This window comes from Neofelis nebulosa, chromosome 2 (assembly GCF_028018385.1).
Source record: "Neofelis nebulosa isolate mNeoNeb1 chromosome 2, mNeoNeb1.pri, whole genome shotgun sequence".
In the NCBI taxonomy this organism is placed as follows: Eukaryota; Metazoa; Chordata; class Mammalia; order Carnivora; family Felidae; genus Neofelis; species Neofelis nebulosa.
Window position 1 is genome coordinate 63,300,013 of NC_080783.1, and position 20,914 is coordinate 63,320,926.

General features: G+C 38.2%; 2 protein-coding genes across 5 annotated transcripts; one reads left to right on the forward strand and one right to left on the reverse strand.

Moving 5' to 3' along the window:
• Nucleotides 1-1,431: 1,431 nt before the first annotated feature.
• METTL5 (methyltransferase 5, N6-adenosine) lies at nucleotides 1,432-9,355 on the forward strand. 4 transcript variants are annotated; one of them, XM_058714584.1, is made up of 8 exons: nucleotides 1,432-1,545; nucleotides 1,772-1,930; nucleotides 3,801-3,915; nucleotides 4,287-4,468; nucleotides 5,702-5,784; nucleotides 6,601-6,652; nucleotides 8,803-8,852; nucleotides 9,252-9,355. In XM_058714584.1, exons 2-8 carry the CDS (start codon nucleotides 1,822-1,824, stop codon nucleotides 9,288-9,290), a joined length of 630 nt encoding a protein of 209 aa, XP_058570567.1. In that variant the 5' UTR covers nucleotides 1,432-1,545; nucleotides 1,772-1,821; the 3' UTR covers nucleotides 9,291-9,355. The 4 variants fall into 4 exon arrangements, with proteins under 4 accessions (XP_058570567.1, XP_058570595.1, XP_058570587.1 ...); XM_058714595.1 differs by having other exon boundaries at nucleotides 1,513-1,632; XM_058714612.1 differs by lacking the exon at nucleotides 8,803-8,852.
• SSB (small RNA binding exonuclease protection factor La) lies at nucleotides 9,053-18,438 on the reverse strand. The gene is made up of 12 exons (XM_058714571.1): nucleotides 18,320-18,438; nucleotides 16,347-16,421; nucleotides 14,221-14,324; nucleotides 13,960-14,134; nucleotides 13,188-13,295; nucleotides 12,997-13,097; nucleotides 11,699-11,770; nucleotides 11,336-11,378; nucleotides 10,809-10,949; nucleotides 10,011-10,197; nucleotides 9,763-9,894; nucleotides 9,053-9,447 (listed from the first exon to the last, which is right to left on the reverse strand). The coding sequence occupies exons 2-12, from the start codon at nucleotides 16,410-16,412 to the stop codon at nucleotides 9,356-9,358; spliced, it is 1,221 nt and encodes a 406-aa protein (XP_058570554.1). The 5' UTR covers nucleotides 16,413-16,421; nucleotides 18,320-18,438; the 3' UTR covers nucleotides 9,053-9,355.
• Nucleotides 18,439-20,914: the final 2,476 nt, after the last annotated feature.

Genomic DNA, 20,914 nt, shown 5'->3' on the forward strand with positions numbered 1-20,914 from the left:
CAATTATCTCAAAGTAAAATCTTCATCTTTAAAAAAAAGAAAGAAAAAAATTGCCATCGACTTCAGATGAATTCATTGTCCTTCCACATACCAGGCTAGTTTCAATCATTCGTTTGGCTCCACCTCCTTACTCTAGCCACCTCCTCCTCAATAGATACCACCACCACCAACAACAAAAACTAACATTTATTGGGCATTTGTTATGTGACAATTTTATGTGGTAGCTTTACACAGTAGGAACTTTACATATCTTAATTCCCTTAATCTTCATAACAGGTAACTTTGAGTTTTATTCTTCATAGGAAATAGCTTCAGACACCACTCTCTCTAGTTCATTCTCACCCATCCTCATCCATCCACTCCTTTTGTTTCCCTTTCTTTAATAATGAAGCATGGCCATTCTCCAGATTAAGGGCAATTCTTTCACTTATGCACAGGATCCTATCTTTTCAGGATCCTAACTCCTTCCAATATCCTTCTTGTATTTTAATGGTTTATTTATTTGTGTGGGGGGGGGGGGCGGCAAAAAGAGGAGGGTACAGAGGATCCAAAGCAGGATCTGCACTGACAGCAGACAGCCCTATTTGGGGCTTCAACTCACAAACCGAAGGATCAAGACCTGAGCTGAAGTCCTATGCTGAACCAACTGAGCCACCCAGGCGTCCTTTCTTCTTGGATTTTTTAAACGTCTGCTTTTCTATAAGCGCTATCCTGTCTGAATTTAGGTGTGCTCATGTCTCCTGCCACCGTTAAAAACAAAACAAAACAAAACAACCTTCCCCCAACCTTACTTAGCACCAACTATTCTCACTTTTCATAGCGACGGTTCTTAACTGTTCACATTGGCTTTAATTCCTAAACTTCCATTCATTTCACAATCCACCACAACTTGCTTTCTGCGTCTATTCTATGAAAGCTGACCCCTCCCCTTCATTTGACACACTACCCATTCCTTCATTTAAACTGTCTTCCTTACATTTTCTGACATCACCACCCTGTGAGTGTTCAACTTAAGTGACACAGGTAACCTAAAAAGAGGGAAACGAATGTAAAACAAAGCAGGGCATGCGACTGGCCAAGGAGGCAAAGGTAAGGAAATAGTTACTTTTTGAGACGGGCCTCCTGAGACTGGAAGACAGGGCTAAACCAGGTGTTAACACAAAGCCACCGTGACTTTTCACCCTTGCTTTCACCTTTCTTCCCTCATCCTTTGGGGGCCTGCAGGTACTCAAGGAAAAGTAGAGGGTTTTGGCCCTGTGAGAGGCGGCGGGGTCCGGTTTCGTAGCTTCGAGAAGGGACGGCTCTACCGGCGTCCACCGGTGTTTGATGCTCCCGGGTCGCCAGCGGAACCCGTCCGCGGGGCCGCTGTTGCAGCTCGGAGCGGGGCCGCCGGGCAGCGGACACGGTCGCGCGTGCGTGGCAGCGCTTCCGGCCCCGGTCCAGGCGCGAGCAGTCTCCCGGAGCGCCCTGACGCGGCGCGGGGAGCGTTGTGTTGACCCCGGGCTGCAGCCGCTGCGGGTCTCCGAGGGGCCCGAGATCGGCTCGGTATAACCTGCGGGCGGATCGGAGGCTGGCCCCAGGCTCCGCCTGCCGCTGGCGCTGAAAGGAAAGCTTGAACAGCCTGGGCTGGGTGTGCGCTTTGCTCCCCGCCTCCCCAGTCCAGCCCCGGCCTGCGGCGATGAAAAAAGGCGTGGGGGTGGGCGTGGGGGTGGGCGTGGGGCCGGGGGTAGATGGGGGGGGGGAGATGAAGGTTAAATGGGTTTCTCTGCAGATCCAGTGCCGGTAAATCCTGAGACCCCACACTTAAAAAAAAAAAAAAAAATGAAGAAATTAAGGCTTAAGGAACTAGAAAGTCGCCTGCAACAAGTGGATGGATTCGAAAAGCCCAAGCTACTTCTAGAACAGTATCCTACCAGGCCGCACATTGCAGGTAGGGCGGCTGGTGACCAGGTCTTTGCTTCCCAGGGTTAGTCCCGTCTACTTACTCCATAATGAAAATGGAAGTTATTTGAATACAAAGAACGTCTAGAGGAATTCTGCTCTGAGATTGCATAGCACGTTAGAGAGGACTATTTTGACACTGCAGCTAAAGACAGCCCCCCCCCTTTATTGTTTTACTGTTTAGTTTTCTGCACACCCCTTAACACTGTCAGACATCATTTTAATGTTTGTTTCTGTCTTTATACCATAAGCTCCTTGAGGGTAAAGAATTTCTCGGTCGTGTTCACACAATGAATGAATACTAGGGTTGGTAGCCAAAGGACTGAGTTTAACAAATCCAGAATAGGTGCTATAAGGATGAGGATGAGTTTCAATTTTTAATGACCCAGAATCATCAGTGTTAATGTAAGAGATTGATATTGGGAGTACAGGAGAAAACAGGAAAAAATATTCATATTTAGTAAATCTATTACCAGAGTCACTGAGGAGTCTTAGGAAAATTAATTTGGGAATCCCTGCCAGCTCCAACATAGTTCTGTTTCTAAGCAGTCAATGAAAATCAAGGAAAATACATGCATACCTGCACTTAACTCCAAAGTATTGTCAGAACTCCAAGCAAACTGGCACAAAACTGTGTCTGGGTTAAGACCTATTTTCTCAATTTAGATGACTTTTTTTTTTTTTTTTTTTTTTTTTTTGAGAGAGAGAGAGAGACAGAGTATGAGTGGGAGAGGAGCAGCGAGAGAGGGAGACAGAGAATCTGAAGCAGACTCCAGGCTCTGAGCTGTCAGCACAGAGCCTGATGTGGGGCTCAAATTCACAAACTGTGAGATCATGACCTGAGTTGAAGTTGGACACTAAACCAACTGAGCCACCCAGGTGCTCCTAGATGACTTCTTTAATGTATTCTGGCTGTAGGGTTTCTTAGTGAAGTCTAATTTTTTTTTTTTAATCCATGTTTCATACCCATGGTGCACCATGCACGTGGATGTACTAATTCTTTGAGATACCAGCTCGAAGTCACTAACACCTGCAGCAGTAATTGGGACAGCAGTCAGACTGCAGTATCCCTCTAATTGTGTTTTTCATAAAACCCCTGGATCTTAGGGCATCAGTGATGGCCAGTAATTCTTGCTGGGTTCAGATATCCACAGGGAGATATCAGTGGTGTTACTCACGCTTAACTTTTAGTATATATCCCACATCTTTGTGTATTTGAAAGATTGCTTTCTGATCTCAGCAGCTTCCGCTGTTAGTTCTCATTAGTAGATATGCATATATATCTGTAGATCATGAGTATATGTGTCTAAAAGCTATATTGTGGATATAGGACTTCTCCTTTCCCATTCTATTTTGAACTTAGGGTACCTGTGTTCTAGTAACAAACTTGTTGCCAAAAAGTTCTGTGCCATTTTAATGTTAATGTTGTTCAATATTAGTGGCTCCCAGACTTACAGATTTCACAGATCAGTAAAATTTCAAAACAGTTTGGAGACTGACACAGGGTTGCCAAGTTGATATTTTGACAAAGACATTTTTTAAACTTATTTACATTTCAACATCAAATAAAGAACTAATGTATATGTGTGTATGGCAATGTTTTGAACAGGCTGAGGAAAAAACATTTTAACCTTATTTTTCTATTTTATTTTGAGTTTTGTCATTCCTGGCATTGTCAGCAGAGTAGTTTTTGGGAGCCACTGGTGTGCATTATTGTTCTTTGTATGTTTTTAAAAATAATCTGGAACACCATTTGGGGAAGGAATAATGCAAAACAAGAAATTATGTTAGTCATTTACATGAATTGGATTTTGGTCATCAATTTGCTCTTATTTCCTAATATGTTTCTTATCTTTTAGCGTGTATGCTCTATACAATCCATAATACATATGATGACATTGAAAATAAAGTGGTTGCAGATCTAGGATGTGGTTGTGGAGTTCTTAGCATCGGAACTGCAATGTTAGGAGCTGGGTAGGTGATCCTGTATGTAATGTTTGGGTATAGGATGGCCTTATTAAGAAACATAAGTAGAATTAACTGAATTATATTTATGAGACTCTACAGTATGAGATGAGGGGAGCAAGAATCTGATACTGAGTACATTATGAATGAGCAGAACAACAACAAAAAAATTAAAACACAAAATGGTTAACAGCAGCTATCAGATGCCTCCCTTATACACACCTCAGTTTCCAACCTTTGCCAGGTTGTGAAATCATGCTGTTGAAAGACAATACTCACTCTTACTTTGCCAGTTGGGTTAAAAAAGTATATGGTTTTGATTTTGTCATTGTTTTGACTTGGGAGCTATAAGTAGTCACTCTTTGTGTTTTGTATTATAGGCTGTGTGTTGGATTTGACATAGATGAAGATGCATTGGAAATATTTAATAGGAATGTGGAGGAGTTTGAGTTAACAAATGTTGACATGGTTCAGTGTGATGTGTGCTCATTATCTAAAAGAATGTCCAAGTCATTTGATACAGTAATTATGAATCCTCCCTTTGGGACCAAAAATAATAAAGGTTAGTAACAAGAATCATGTGTACTGCTGTATTTGTAGAAAAGCAAGTTTTAAAAGTCATTTTCTTATTGATTGGGCTAAATGATTTTATCACTATTCATTAAATAAACCATCTCTTACCTATGTAATTAGTACAATTTCAGTTAAAAAAATTTTTTTAAATGTGTATTTATTTTTGAAGGAGAGAGTGTGAGTTGGGGGAAGGGCAGAGAGAGAGAGAGAGAGAGAGAGAGAGAGACACACACACACACAATCTGAAGCAGGCTCCAGGCTCTGAGTTGTCAGCAGAGTCCAACGCGGGGCTCGAACTCATAAACCGCAAGATCATGACCTGAGCCGAAGTCAGATGCTCAACTGACTGAGCCACCCAGGCGTCCCATACAATTTGAATTTTTTAATGCATGGCTAGGGAATCGAATTTTTCAATCTTTGTTTTCATCTATTTGTACTAAGTGAATAGTCTTTTTATTCATTTACTATTTATACTGTGCTTTCAAGAATGACTTACCTAACCCTTATGAATGATTATAATAATCCTGTAAAGGCTGTTATACTTTTTTTTTAAACTTTTTAATGTTGATTTATTTTTGAGAGAGAGTCAAGAGTGCAAGCGGGGGAGGAGCAGAGAGCAGGAGATACAGAATCCGAAGCAGGCTCCAGGCTCTGAGCTCTCAGCACAGAGCCCAACGTGGGGCTCAAACTCATGAACCATGAGATCATGACGTAGCCAAAGTCGGACACTTAACCAACTGAGCCACCCAGGCACCCCAAGGCTGTTATGCTTCTAAAAACCTCTTCTTGATGCCTTAACACATGAGGGTTTCAACATGTATCCATTGGTAACAGTGACGGACTCTGGCTATTTATTTTGTGTATGCTTTGGGCAAGGAGGGTAGGAAGTTGGTAAGAAGATATGAAAAGTTTTCCCTCCAGCCCCCATCTGATTCTGATTACTATTGTTCCTGTTCTCTTCTTCCTTGAAAGCTGTTAATTTGGAATATTAAAAGTTTTACTTTAGCCTTATTTAACCAAGATAGTATAATTCTGGTTTTATTCTATCAACTTTAAAAGATATTTAGATATTTTACTTATTTGTATCCTGTCTTTTTGAAGGAACAATTTGAAGTGTCTATTTTGGAATTTGGAAAAAAGTTTTTAATACCTGGTAGTCATTTAATCTTTTATTTTGATAACAGATATATAATGTAAATAGGAGCTTTTTCTATCTTAACAGGGACAGATATGGCATTTCTGAAGACTGCTTTGGAAATGGCAAGAACAGCAGTGTACTCTTTACACAAATCTTCCACTAGAGATGTAAGTTCAAATCATCATGATATTGTCAATTTAAAATTCATGACAGTGTTTTTAAGGATTTGTTGTGAATACTAATTACCAAGGTATCTATTTCTCCTGACCTTTATAAACATCTGGCACTTAGAAACTGAATTTTCCCTTTAAGTAGCTAGCATTTGTGATTAGCTTTCTCCCAGCCTTACATAACCTCTTTTGCCACAGATTTGCTCAGGCAGGAACTGGTACCAGGAAAGAGACTAAGAAGTGTGGTATAACTACAGTTATAATATGTCCTAGTTAGCTAAGTCCTGGTACTCCCATTGTCCCTTTGTGTGCATGAGGGAGGCAGTAAGACCTGATTTTTAAGAACACTGAGACTGGAGCTAAACTGATTTGAATTCAGAACCTACCTCTTCCATTCTTCTTCTTGCCAGCATGTAACATATGGGAGTATGTAAGATGTATTCTAGAACACTGGGTATATTATCTATCAATATAACACAGTGATCAAGGACACAGACTGTAGAGCCAGACTGCCGAGGTTCATATCCAGACTATGGTTTCCCTGTGTTATCCTGGTCAAAGTACTTGAATTTAGCTTTCTTGGTCAAAGTACTTGAATTCAGCTTTACCACCTATGCTACTGTACTCACCGCTACACTTACAGTATTGAAATGGCTTGGTTTCTTATTTTCAAAATACTACCCATTCAGTTGAAAAAATTTTAAGGGTCTAATGAAATATAAAAGCTTGAAAACTCAATATGAAATATTAGCAGTAAAGCAATTTTCAAAAACTTATTTTAAAAATCAGCTCACATTAACATGTTATCTTCAGCATATTCAAAAGAAAGCTACAGAATGGAAAATCAAGATAGATATTATTGCAGGTAAGACAATTTTTTAAGTTTTTCACAAAACAAATCTAAATCCTAATTATTTAAGGACAATATATATCAGCCCAACCAGATTTTGTATATAGATGCTGAGAAAAGATATCATAGAACATGTTTTCAGTTTAGCAAAATTCAGTTTAGGTGATGGGTAATGGAAATGAATAGGTAATGGGTTGGAAATGAAGCAAAGGCAGGGTAGAGTGTTTGGCTAAAACTGTCTTAATTTATGCATTTTACTGAAAATTTATAATAGCACCCAACTATTTGGTCACACCGGGCTCAGAACAATATATAGCATCGTAGTGACTTAAGAGCTTGGGCTTGGAGTGGGTCAGACCTGTGTGAAATCCATTCATGGAAAATACCACCAGATTATGCCTCATTACTTTTTTTTTTAATTAAAATTTTAATGTTTGTTTACTTTTGAGAGAGAGCACGCACATGCACAAGCAGAGGAGGGGCAGAGAGAGAGGGAGACACAGAATCCGAAGTAGGCTCCAGGCTGAGCTGTCAGCACAGAGCCCTACTGGGCGTGTAAACTGTGAAATCACGAGCTGATGTCAGATGCTTAACCAAACGAGCCACCAAGGCTCCCCGATTACTTTTCTATTTCAATTTTCTAATTGTCCCTGAAGTCAAAGAACATGAAGCTTTTTTCTTTTAGTGGGGGATAGGATGTAATCATCCACACTGTAAATGTTTGATACATTTTTATTAGTAAATTGGGTAATATTCACAAACATCAAAATGGGCAGAACCTGTAACTAGGAGCTAACTGTAAATCCAAATAATTTGGAAGGCCTGAAATAAGAATACAATAGGGGAAATATCTTTATTTGATAATAAACTGTCCAGGATTAGCACTGTGGTATTAACCATGTAACTAGATCAGGTATTATTAATAATAATTAGTAGGGGCACCTGGGTGGCGCAGTCGGTTAAGCGTCCGACTTCAGCCAGGTCACGATCTCGCGGTCGGTGAGTTCGAGCCCCGCGTCAGGCTCTGGGCTGATGGCTCAGAGCCTGGAGCCTGTTTCCGCTTCTGTGTCTCCCTCTCTCTCTGCCCCTCCCCCGTTCATGCTCTGTCTCTCTCTGTCCCAAAAATAAAAATAAAAAAACGTTGAAAAAGAAAAAAAAAAAAAAATTTAAAAAAAATAATAATTAGTAATGTAATTATACAGTCTTCCTATTTATCCAATACTGTCATTCTATACCTAGTTTAAGGTATTAGAATATGCAACCTGGAGCACCTTAAAACAATTCCACATATACCAAACCACTGCCTTGCTACTCCAAATGTTGTCCTCAGACCATACTATTGACATCACTTGGGAGAGGAGTCTTGCATAATTCTAGGGTCCACCCAGACTTCTGAAATACACATTTCAAAAAGATTTGATTTGAAGATGATTGACTACACATTAAAATTTGAGAGCTGTAGCCTATAGAGTTAGAATTTATGTTGGGAAACGTGAAGAATAGGCTGTCTCATTGCCATCCCTCTAAAAGTGTTAAGTTTGGAGAACCTACGTTATTTCTTAGATTATGAAAAATGGATTTTCATTTGAGAGCTTAGTAGGAAAATAATTACTTACTACCAATACTAAAATCCAGAGAAGAAATTAAAAAATAAGCATGATTATGATCGCCAGCTATAGATTATTAGGAAATTAAAAATAGAAAGGTACTATCTCTTTTGTTCAACCGTTTTGGTTTTTAATGTTTATTCATTTTTGAGAAAGAGTGCTAACGGGGAGGGGTGGAGAAAGAGGAAGACAGAATCTGAAGCAGGCTCCAGGCTCTGAGCTGAGAGCGCATAGCCCAAGATGGGGCTCAGACCCACATACCATAGATCATGACCTGAGCTAAAGTCGGACACTTAACCGACTGAGCCACCCAAGCACCCCAACTGTTCCCTTTCACACTCTTCCCCATAACCTCAAATTATGGTATAAATGACCAAAATAACAAAAATGCCAACCTCAGTTAGCCATAGCTAATCTCAGGGAAATAGCAAGTCAAATGTTCTCCTTACCAGGGTTAATTTAAGTACTTCCTTAATTTTTTGAATGTATGTATATATATCAGGGGTGGTAAATGTTTAGAAATGTAATTTTTATTCTTAGATGACTTTTGTTTTATAGAGTTGCGATATGACCTGCCAGCATCATACAAATTTCATAAAAAGAAATCAGTAAGTCTCTTGATTCTAGCTTATCTACATTCAGTACTGAAGAACTTTTCAATGAGTGTTTCCAGTGTTAACAAGTTGCCCGAGTACATACAGAAAGCCAGCAGGAGATAGAATAATTATCTGTGGGAAAACAGCTAATATTCTGGTTTAAGTAAATTCTTTCTCATATGCTTTAGACACAAAAATAAAAAAAAACTAGGTTTTTGCTTTTTTATATAGTACATATTTTATTAGTTTGTACTAATACATTCTCATATTACAAAGGCAATTTACTGGAAAGATCTTTTGATATTTAAATCATTTGAAATAACACAAACAGAACTATACATTAAAAAAAAAATCCTCATTTGTATAACAAAAAAGACAAGTTAAACAACAAAAAACTTTCCTTTCTTACAGGTGGATATTGAAGTGGACCTAATTCGGTTTTCTTTTTAAAAGCGTCTAAAGACAAAAGCAGCTTAAAACCTAATTAAGATGAATAAAAATTTTTTTTTACTAAACTACTGGTCTCCAGCACCATTTTCTGTTTTCTGTTGTTTTAATGCAGGTTCCTCTTCTTTGTCTGTTTCTTCTCTTGCTCTTTTTGCTGGTCCTACACAATAACAGAATTTTTGTTATGTTCACTATATAGGCATTACTCTATTTTAATACTGAGCATAATTATCAAAAATAGTTCTGTTTAAAAACAACTTCCCAACACCAATGAGAAGGCTCTTCCTTTAGTACAGATCTTCTGCTCTCTAAACTTATCTTCCAAACATCTTTTGTTTTCTACTTGTAAAACAGGATAACTTGTGTAAAATCACTGTCCAAGAATGTCACTATACAGAAGTTGAAAAACCCACATTGCTGTCCTTTCCCACAAATAATTTCTCATGAAAGTACCAAAGGACTTAGAAAAACTTACCGGATGCACCATTTTGATCGTGTTCATCATCACTATCAAATTTTGTTTTCTTGCCCTGAAACTGTACTTTTCCTTTAGCCGACCCAGTCTGGGCAGCTTTATTTCCCTTTCCCTTTCCTTTAAATCTGCGACCTATAGAAACATAATGAGAAATCCATTAAGAAATATTTTAAATCTCTTGTCAGTGTCTCTGAACAAGCAAATGAGTTAAAATAACCAATGGTCAAAGACAAATCGGAACTAATGACCTTTTGACTTCCATTTGTTTAGAGATTCTTGTTGATCTTCTATGATTTTTTTCAATGCTTCTTTTTCCACATCTCCTTCTAGTACTTCCCACGTCACTTCTTTGTTCCTTAATTGTAGGTTACCATTATTTGCATCTTTGGCTTTATCCAGTGCTTCCTTAGCTTTTTCTTTAAAAAGAATTATCCCCTATACCAAAGACAGACAATGAAAGCCACACCCTTAAGGTTTTTTTTAGATCCGTAGTTAATTCCTTTGCTCGAGTTATTTTTCCTACCTTGCAAATCTTCAATGCCATTACCAGTTTCAATGAATTTTACTAAACTTCAGGAAGGAAGTTACTACAAAACTCACAGTCACTAATATCAAGTTATTCATAGTATAATTCAGAAAATATCAGATATCACATCCAGTGATGGCAGTAACAAAATGGAAAGTAAATGAGTATGTAAAAACTATTTCATAAACACATTAATTAAAAAATTATTTTATTTCTACTAATGTTGTCTTCTAAAAGATAAGTTTCGGGGCACCTGGGTGGCAAAGTCGGTTAAGCGTCTGACTTCAGCTCAGGTCATGATCTTACGGTTCGTGGTTTCGAGCCCCACGTCAGGCTCTGTGCTGACAGCTCAAAGCCTGGAGCCTGCTTCAGATTCTGTGTCTCCCTCTCTCTGACCCTCCCCCACTCATGCTCTGTCCCCCACTCTCTAAAGAAGTAAACATTTAAAAACTAAATAAAAAATAAAAGTTTCTATGGATTTTTAAACTGATTGCTAAAAAGCACATGAATGTTTCCAAACCTCTTTTGCTCCTCTGACAAAGTCTATCCATTTTATTTCACCATGACTTGAGAAAAGGATGTGCAAATCCTCTCTACAGGTCTGATCATCTAACTCCCCTGAAAACTTCAGCAAGCAGCCAATCTTCTCTTCTAGAGATTTCTATAAAAACATACAAAGCAACAAAGAAGTTTCTTAAAAGCAACCACAAACAGCTTAAACCACTCTATACCTAATACGTGGAAAAGGCTATAAATTAAAATGCTATTTTGAAGTAGTTTAACAGTGCATTTTCCTATGTCATCCCTTGTTCCACAACAGCTTGATTTTAACTTAATTTCTTCAACAAGTAATATTTACTTAGGTATATATGTTAATAAATAAATCTAGTTATTAAGTTACTTCTCTGGATAAATCATGATTTTAGGCAATATTACTGGGCTATGACTTTCGTACAGTAACTATAGAAATGCCTCAAAAAGTCCTCACTTTTTAGTCTCATAAATTTGAATTAATGATTTCTTTGGATACCAATAATACATACTTACCATTTCAGCATGTTCTGCTAACTTTTGTTTTTCTTCTTGCTCTCTACAAAAGAAATGTTAGTTAGAACGTTTCCTTTTACTGCACGAAAAAATTAAATCCTGATAAAGTTAACCTCAATCACGATCACACACTGCTTAGTAATCAAAGCCAGTCCGTAAGTTTTCTGATTGTTCAAGGCTGGAATGCAACACAATGTGGCCCCCAGATTATCAAGGCAGCTTAAGATCTCAATGTTTCACTAGCAAAAGAAAAATCTACTGCTACTCATTTCAGAACTCATCATCAAGCGCCACTTCCCAGAACCATTAACTCTATCCCTGTTAAACTTTAAGGAATTAAAATGACTGGCTCAACGTACTTACTGTTTAGCTCGTAATTTAGCTTCCACTTTATTTTGCTTTCTTTCTTCATTTTTTTTTGCAAAGTAATCTTCCCTAAAGAACACAAAATATAGGGACTGAGTTCATGAGAACAAAGATAAGGTGCAAATTATTTTGAGTGATTTAAGCACAGGAAGGAATGTTACATTTTCTATCAACATAATTACCTAAAAATTCAAAAGATGTCAAGGAAATTACTTATTTTAATAGCTTTACTAAAAACCAATTCATATTCCATAAAACTTACAACTTTTAAAGGTCTACAACTCAATTTTTTTTTTTGTATATTCAGAATTGCACAACCATCACTACCATCTAATCTCAGAACAAAAAGAAACCCAACACCATAATAATCTCACACTGGTTTTCTCATTCATGTGTAGGAAAAAAAAGTAAACTAGAAGTTATGTAAATTCTTTAATGTTTCATAGAATTTTCTACAGTGTTACTTTCACAAAAGGAGAAAATTCTACAATCTCTGAAACCCAAGAATAAGATCTATTATGAAAATTACATTAAACAATACTTTTGAGCGTTAACACTGATTGCACGATTCATCAGTTTTCTCTAAGTCCATCAGATTTAGCACGTGGCATTTGAAAGACTGCGTAATGAGAAAGTAGGGGACAATGGCCTAACTTTACCACAAAACGCTCTGGTTTGTCCCAATTTTTGACACATACACACACACTAAAGAATGTGGTCCAGAGCACCTGGGTGGCTCAGTAGTTAAACCTCTGACTCCTGATTTCGGCTCAAATCATGATCTCAGACTGAGCCCCGTATTAGGCTCATTCTGAGTAAGGAGCCTGCTTCAGATTCTCCCTCTCCCTGTGTCCCTCGTCCTCCCCTGTGTGGGCACTCTCTCTCAAAAACAAAAACGTGATCCAAATCCATATTAAATAGTCCTTTGTACTAACAAATATAGACATGTATAGACTATGAGAACTAAGAACAGACTGGAAATTGTACAGGGATTGATTCTCTAACCACACCAAAAGCCCAAATTTTACTATCTAACTTGATTATACGTTTTAGATGCAAAATAAGTACTAAAACTTAATCTTTATTAACTGCTAACAGTGAAAAGGTACTAAAAAACACTTAAGGTCTCAAAGGACTAGTAGTTTCCACTGAGCAAATGTCAAGTATTTATCAAGGAATGCCCAAAGATACTAAAAATATTGTCCTTACAGGAGATGCTATTCCAAATTCTATATGCCAATGTGTCAACTCCATATAACTAAGCAGCCAAAAGAAACATCAGTATAAAGACTTACTTGAAAAGTATTAGCAAGTCTGTGTCTTTATACTTCTGTCCAGGGGTGTCAACAAACTTCTTAGCAGATTCAATACTCTCAAACACAACAAATATTGATCCCTATGAAAAGGGGAAGAAAACCCTTTTTAAAAAGGTATGTCCCATATATTTTTCAACTAGATTAAGTCTGTTAATATCATACAACTGTACCTTAAATGCTTTGTGCAACGTTCTTCTCATCTGAATATTTAGTACTTGACCTTTATCTTCTAACCATTCTTTTATGTCATCAAGGGTTGCATCAGTTGGGAAGCCTTTCTGTGAAGAGTAGAAAGAAATGGACAAATGACTTCTCAGGTAAACAATTTATCAGAAATTCTGACTCATTCTGTCTTGAAACCAAGCCAAAGATACACATATCCATCTCCCTCTGTCACTTAAATGTTTAACAACAGCTCTAGTTAAGAGCCACTGTACTCCAGTGCAATAAAAGTGACTAATTTAGAATTTGCTTCAAAATAATCTACTTGGGACAGAGATAAAACAAGATTAATTGTATGTTAATAACTGAAGTTGGATAATGGTACATTATACAGTCAATCTACCTTTGTAGGTCTGACATTTTCCAGGAAAAAAAAATCTACTTAAAAAAATTAAGATGCTAAGAAAATTACTATCAAGATTGGCTATTGATAAATAATATGTTGACAGGCACTGGGTGCTTACAACATGCCCAAGATTTTGTACAATGGTATATAAGGGTTTTTTTCATTTAATTCTCATAATAGTTCTATAAAGTAAAAAATATTCTCCTTGTTTATGAAGATAAGGCTTAGACAGGTTAGGAACATTGCTCAGGAACACACAGTAAATGGTAAAGCTATGATTCCTGAGTCCTTATCCTTATCCATTCTACCAAATGGTTTTTCTAAATAAGATATATTTAAGATATAATTAAGTGCGTTGTTAAAGGCCTACTTACAATATACACAGATCTGTTTTTTACATCATTCTTATATTCATCAGTCACTTCAGGGAGGGGTTTGCTTGGAGATCTTCTGATTTTAGTTTTATCTTCACTTATTTCCATGAGTTCAGCCTTTGATTTGCTCAATGCTTCTACTATCACATTAAAGTCTGTTGTTAGACGGTTTAACCTGAAGAATATATATAAAAGGATCATAAAACTTCATAGTAGCACGTTAACAGAAAACTCTAAAGATGATTTTAAAAAGGTTTTTACCTATTGAATTTTATCATTATCTCCAAAGGTACCCAGCCTTCATCCAGTTTAATCTGTTCCTTTAAAAATTTGTCCCGTGGCAAATTGAAGTCACCAAAATAATACTGCAAGATAATTACATTATATTTCAGAGCACTGTATAATATTGACTCCAATTCTGAAGCTGTTTTTTTTTAATTACCATTACATCACCATGTTCTAGTCTTTAAAAATACATGTCATAACTTAAGAAGCAATAAACATTGTCTCCCAAATATACTACAATGAAACACTTACAATACAAATTAAAAAGATAAAACCAAAAATTTATTACTGAAACAATGTAATTAGCAGATATGTGAATAGACTATCAAGTCTTTAAAAACATAGTTAAGGATTTAGTATATGAGAAGCCTCTTGTTTCAAATCAGTGTGTGAAGAACAGATTGTTAAATAAAAAGAACTGGAATAAACTGATTAATCTCTCTCATTTTTAAAAGTTAAAAAAAATAGGCAAGTGTTTATTTAAGCATAAAAACACTATTTCTCAGTATAAAAACAAAAAAGACAAGAAAACTATACATGGAAAGACCCAGGTATGACTACTTGGAATGCCAAAAGTAACTAAAAAGTAAAAGACAAAGAAGCTTGTTAATAATTCTTATAAATCAAGGGTGAAGAAAAAACTCTGAAAACCCTAATAGAAAAATGGGTAAAGGACATCAAAAAATTACTAAGAATGTAATATAAACATATAAAAGTTCAACCTCATTATTAATCAAAGAAATGGAATTTAAAGCAATTAAATAACACTTTTCACCTAACAAACTGGCCAAAATTCTAAAAACAGGAATACCTAGTACCGGCCTGAACACAGACAAATGGTCATGCAGGTGGAGATGTAAACTGGCAATAAGTATCAAAGGTTTTAAAAAATGTGTATAACGCTTGAGCTGGAACATCCCCTTATCAGTGAACATATTTACCAAGATTTATATATAAAGATATTCATCACAGAACTCTTACAGCTAAAAAAAATAGAAATACCCTATGTCAAACAGGGGACTGGGTAAATAACTGAGGACACAAAACTTTACTCCCCCAAAATGCATCCATGTGTGATGGGGAAAGGGAAGGAAATAAGAATTATGTTAGTGTGAGCACTGACCACAAAGTATGAAGGGGTATTCATTAGGTTTTTAACTTTGATTAGTGCAAGAGAACAGAATTTGAGAGGTGGCAGATTGTGGAAGGGACATTATTAACTCTGTCTATACACATCTTTGTACTTTCTAAATGATAAACTGAAGTTTGTAATTGTTCTTCACAAAATATAATGAAATTAGTACAAAAACTTGTAGCACAGGATATTTTAAATGACAGAGAAGTGCAACTTAAAAAGTTCTGAGAATTGCAAAAACCACCAAATAATATGATCTGAAGTTCCTCAGTAAGAACAGAAAACATTAAGAGATAATTTCCCACAGAGCCATTATGGACACTGAAAAGCTTCAATTTAAATATAATACCTAAGTTCAAAAAAATGCTGACTGAAAATAGACACTCCCTCTCTCTCTGCCCCTCCCCTGCTCTTGCTCTCTCCCTCTCAAAAATAAACATTAAAAAAAATAGACACTCTGTTAAAAGTTGTAACAGCCCAGAACTTAGCTTAATTGAGCAGACAAATCTACTAGGACCTTCAAATAGATAAAGTGTTATTTAACAGAGAAGTTGCTTTACAAAGAATTTTTACTTTATTATGTGCCAGGAACTCTTCTGAATGTTTTACATTTTATTAACTAATGTAATCTTCACAACAACCTTAGGAGGAGGAGGGTACTATTATCCTCACTATAAACTGGGGAAGGAAAACAAAAAAGTAACATTAGTCTATAATGTTACCTTTTGAAAGGTTTGCAGGTCTTGGATTTCATAAACTGATTTCACTAATACAAAACTCTATACACTATTGTGAGTTCATCTAATTCCAAGTATCAAAGACAAACCAGATGTTTAATACTCTACACGAAATGTTTAATAGCTCAGCATAGTGAAATTAAATGTTCCTTCTGTATTTGTTTTGAGGCTCTACATTTCCTTTCAAAGAAAGAGCGCATTTTTGCAATTTAATATCACAAGAATCCTACCTCAATTTGATGACAGATTTTGGCCTCGAGAGCAGCCATTTTTTCATTATCACCATTTTCAGCCATTGTGGCTATCTGCAAATTTTCCCAAATTGGCATAAAGAGGTTATTATTTTTTTTACATACCACTCAAGACTAGAAGAATGTTTTAAAGTTATCAATTATTTTCTAAAAAAAACCAACAATTTTTAATTTTACAGTTTCAATTTCTCTACTCAATTCTCAAATTTCAACAAAAGAATGTTGGAATAAATGATGGAACATTGAAAAGGATAGATAATCTGCAACCCTTTCAGTAAATCACGTTTCCATCTCTATAACAAAGCAAGTAGTTATCTTCACTTAGCTGATCAAGAAAGCACCGGGCAAAAACTCCATTCAACTACTTACCAACCATGTCCAGCTTTAAGCAGATCACCATCTGTCAGTTTATTTCGATCCATCTCAGTTCTATTTGTTTGGCGTGGGTTGCACGTCTTTTAAAATTACTCACAGCTGACTTACCAAAAACTTATCAGCGAAGATTAAGTATCATAATGATACTTTTATTTATTTTTTGGGACAGAGAGTGACAGAGCATGAACGGGGGAGGGGCAGAGAGAGAGGGAGACACAGAATCGGAAACAGGCTCCAGGCTCCGAGCCATCAGCCCAGAGCCTGACGCAGGGCTCGAACTCACGGACCGCGAGATCGTGACCTGGCTGAAGTCGGACGCTTAACCGACTGCGCCACCCAGGCGCCCCAAGTATCATAATGATACTTGAAAAAATCAAATATTACCATCAGGGTTAGATTAAAATCTGTATGTTAAGGAACACGTGATAATTTAAGAATCTGGGGGCACTAAAATAATGTTAAGCTGGGGGGTATGCCCCCGAATTCACCAATATATTGGTTAGCCTTACAACCAGTTTCGTGTTTCACTTCCCTGACGTTGGCATTGAAGGAAAAAGTGAGGTTGTGAGGCTGGTTTGCTAGGGAGCACAAACCAACTTTTCTGACTTCAAATGACTTGCCTCCAGTGCTCTATTAAACCACCCAGTCATCCACATTTACAAAAATATATTTGCAAGAACTCACAAGGATAGATGCCACTAGCTGACTCTAGTGAACTATCTTTGGTACACTTCTTAAAGTTATCGCTTTTCACACTGTAACTGCTATGCAGTAATCTGGATGCACACTGGAAGCTCCTATAATAGGTATTTGTATGGTGCCATTCCACTACAAAATTTCCTCGATCTTATGCATTGTTTGCCGACCACAACCTACATTCCTAAATTATTACCATGATCTAGGGTCCCTTACAAAGCAAAGGATGAAACAGAAAAGAACTGTTCCGTCGTTACAAGACTTCTTTGGCCTACCCAATTTTGAAACTTCCGTTTCACGAGATAATGTACAACTAGAAGTGAAATATTACCTACACTTTCTCACTTCGCACAGAATCCTTGACGTGAGTGAACGAGGAACACTAAAGACCCTAGAGAGGTGACGCTAGAGGAACACCTGCGGCCCCCATTCCCCGACCTCCAGTTGGTCCCACGGGATCCAAGAGCGCCTCCGGCGATTCACCACAGCCAACACTGCCCGAAACGTCCACCTTCGGCGACACCGAAACACGGAGAAGATAGGAAGTCGAAGACGCAGTGGGAATGCCGGCAGCCTCCATCCAAAGAACCCGCCTGAGTCCAGTCCCAAAGCAACCACTGGCCCGCTCCGACCCCAGCACGTGCGGGAAACCCCGGTTCCTGCATTCCTCTCGGGCCAGCTCTGCACCTCGCCGCGGCCCGCGCCCCTCCGCGGCCAGCCCAGCGCGCCGCCTCGGGCTGCGGCCCACGCGGCGCTCGCCCGGAACATGCGGACCAAAGTAGTGGACGCACCCGGCGTGAGGCAGAAAGGAAAGGGAATGCGCCGCAGCCACGCAAAGCATATCCTTTTGTACTTCTCTTTTGCCACCCTGAGTTGCTCACCTTTAAGGTCCCAGTCCCACAGAGCCACGCCACAAAAACACTAACAGCGACAACGTCTCCACTTCCCAGCGCCGCCGGCTGGCCTACCGCGCGTAAGGAAGATGGGGGCCTTCCCGGCAGCCCTCGCGGCCCAAGTGGGCGGAGCTCCGGGCGGCTGGAGCCAGCGCCGCGTAAGGAGTATGCGCGCCGGCCGTGGGCTCCCACGGCCCGCGAAGTCCCGCCCCCTCGCCAAGGAGATTGGTTTGAAGTGTCCTACAGGGTGGTGGAGAGTGTTAGGGTAAATATATATTAAGTATTTCTAGACCGGGTTTGTATCTCCGGTACTTACTTCGGCTCTTCATGCGTATGAAGTTTTGGCTTTTTTTCAGATTATACTTCTCAAAAAATTTGTTTTACTTGATCCGTATATATATCTAAACTTTATCGCGTTGTGATAGTTCTCAAAAAAATGGCAAGTGAAATTTTTAAAAATCAGGGATTCAGGAATCTTAAGGTTGAGAAAACAACAGAGTAGAGCGTTTAGGAGCTGGGAATCTGGAATCCGATTGCCTGCGCTCAAGTAATGCCTCTCCTTGTTTACTGACTTTTTCGTTGGGCAATTTACTCAGCTTCTCTGTTCCTCATGTATCAAGTGGGACCAATGATAAATATTACCTACTTCATACAGTTGTGAGCATTAAACGTGATACAACATGTTCCTTACTGGGAACTGCTTGGCATATAGTAGGAGGAGCAGGTGACGTTAATTTAAAACAAAAAACGTAATTTTAGAAGACCAAGATGCCATCTAATGCAGAAATCTATTACCTCTGCTAGAACTCTTTTCTATTAGTATACTTTTTGCACGATAATATAGTCACTAACGGAGTTTTTTTCTTGTGAAGTAAACTTTATTTTCCCCTCAGTTTTCTTGAAAATTTGAGATCCCTAAGTGATCTCAGGGCTTTTTGGCAGTCCCAAAATAGATCAAATATATTTATTTGGGGGGGAAAATGCAGTTACAGATTCAATCCAGACATTGCATCAAGACGATGAGAAAAAAATTAGGTATACTCAGGTAATTTTAATTCAAATTAATCAGGTTCTCTTTTATTCACTCATCAAGTTCAGTACTTATCTAGTCTCTACTTTCTGCCAGACTTAATTAAAAAGTTAATTTTCTTTTTTGATCAAGTCAGTGTGAATTTAGGTATTTAACAAAACACATCAAATATGTGTCAAAGTACTCTCACTCATCCATTCAGCAAACTGTTTTATTACATACCTACTAATGTCCTGGTATGGAGCTTAGCACTGGGAATAAAAAGACCAGACTCTGCCTAGAAACAGTGGCACCTAAACAAATGTAACTGCTCCTTTATGCCCTATAGTGTCTGAATAGAACTGCAGGTACAGTCTACTTCGAGAAACCACGTTTACTGCGGGACATTTATTTAGTGTTCCTATTGGGTCCCTAGTCCTTTAGTCTCTCTCTCCCCTCCCCTCCCGCTTCTGTCTCTGTTCTTCCCTTTCTGTCCCTACCCCCTCCCTCCCCTTCCCTCTCTCTTCCAGAGGCCAAGCTTCCTGGCTACACAGCTTCAAGCTTCATTTTTTCAGAAAAAGCACCGTGAAGACTTTCTTGCTAATATCCACCTCTTTCATAGCTTAACTTTATAGGATAATATACTAAAAGACCATCTCTTGGTACCTACATTGACATAGATGAAATTCATACACACAATGCTGAGTTAAAGAAAAAAAAAAACTTTTAGAAGAAATCTAAAATGCCACTTACAGTGGCATTCAACACATACAATGGAATTTAGCCTTAAAAAGGAAGGGTATTCTGTCACATGCTACAGCATGGATGAACCCGAGGACATTGTGCTAAGTGAAATAAGCCACTCATAAAAACACAAATATTATAGGATTCCACTTAAATGAGGTACTTAGAGTAGTCAAAGTCATAAAGACAGGAAGCTTAATAGTGGTTGCCAGGGAATGGAGGAGGGGATAATGGAGAGTTACTGTTTAATGGGTACGGAGTTTCAGTTTTACATGATGAAAGAATTATGGAGATAGATGGTGGTGATGGTTTCGCAATATGAATGTGTTTAATGCCATTGAACTGTACACTTCAAAGTGGTTAAGATAGTGTTAAACAACAAAAATTGGTTGCCTGTACAAGGCTGATGTTACAAACTGTATCAGAGTCCCAGCAGGAAAAAGTGATATACTCAACTTGGGTAATTTCAAGAGTTTAATAAACCACTTTCTACAAAATTGTAGGCAGGGCATAAATAAACTCTGAGGGATAAGGCAGTATCCTGGGACTAGTAACAATGAAGTTTCTTTTACCATCCCAAGGGCTGATTGAGTAAAACAAGGAAGTGGTGACAAAGAGGACTGTTTGGAGAGGGCCCTCACAAGAGGCATCCAACTCATGCCAACACATCAGGGAAGGAGCCAGGGAAATAAAGGTCAGAGGATGTTGTCCCTTTGCTCCAATCTGTTACCAGTACTCTCCTTCAGCTGGACCCAACCAGAATGCATCGCCTCCCCCGTGGAGACTGGATCTGGAGGAGCAAACAGAAGATCCAGCACACAAAACACAGG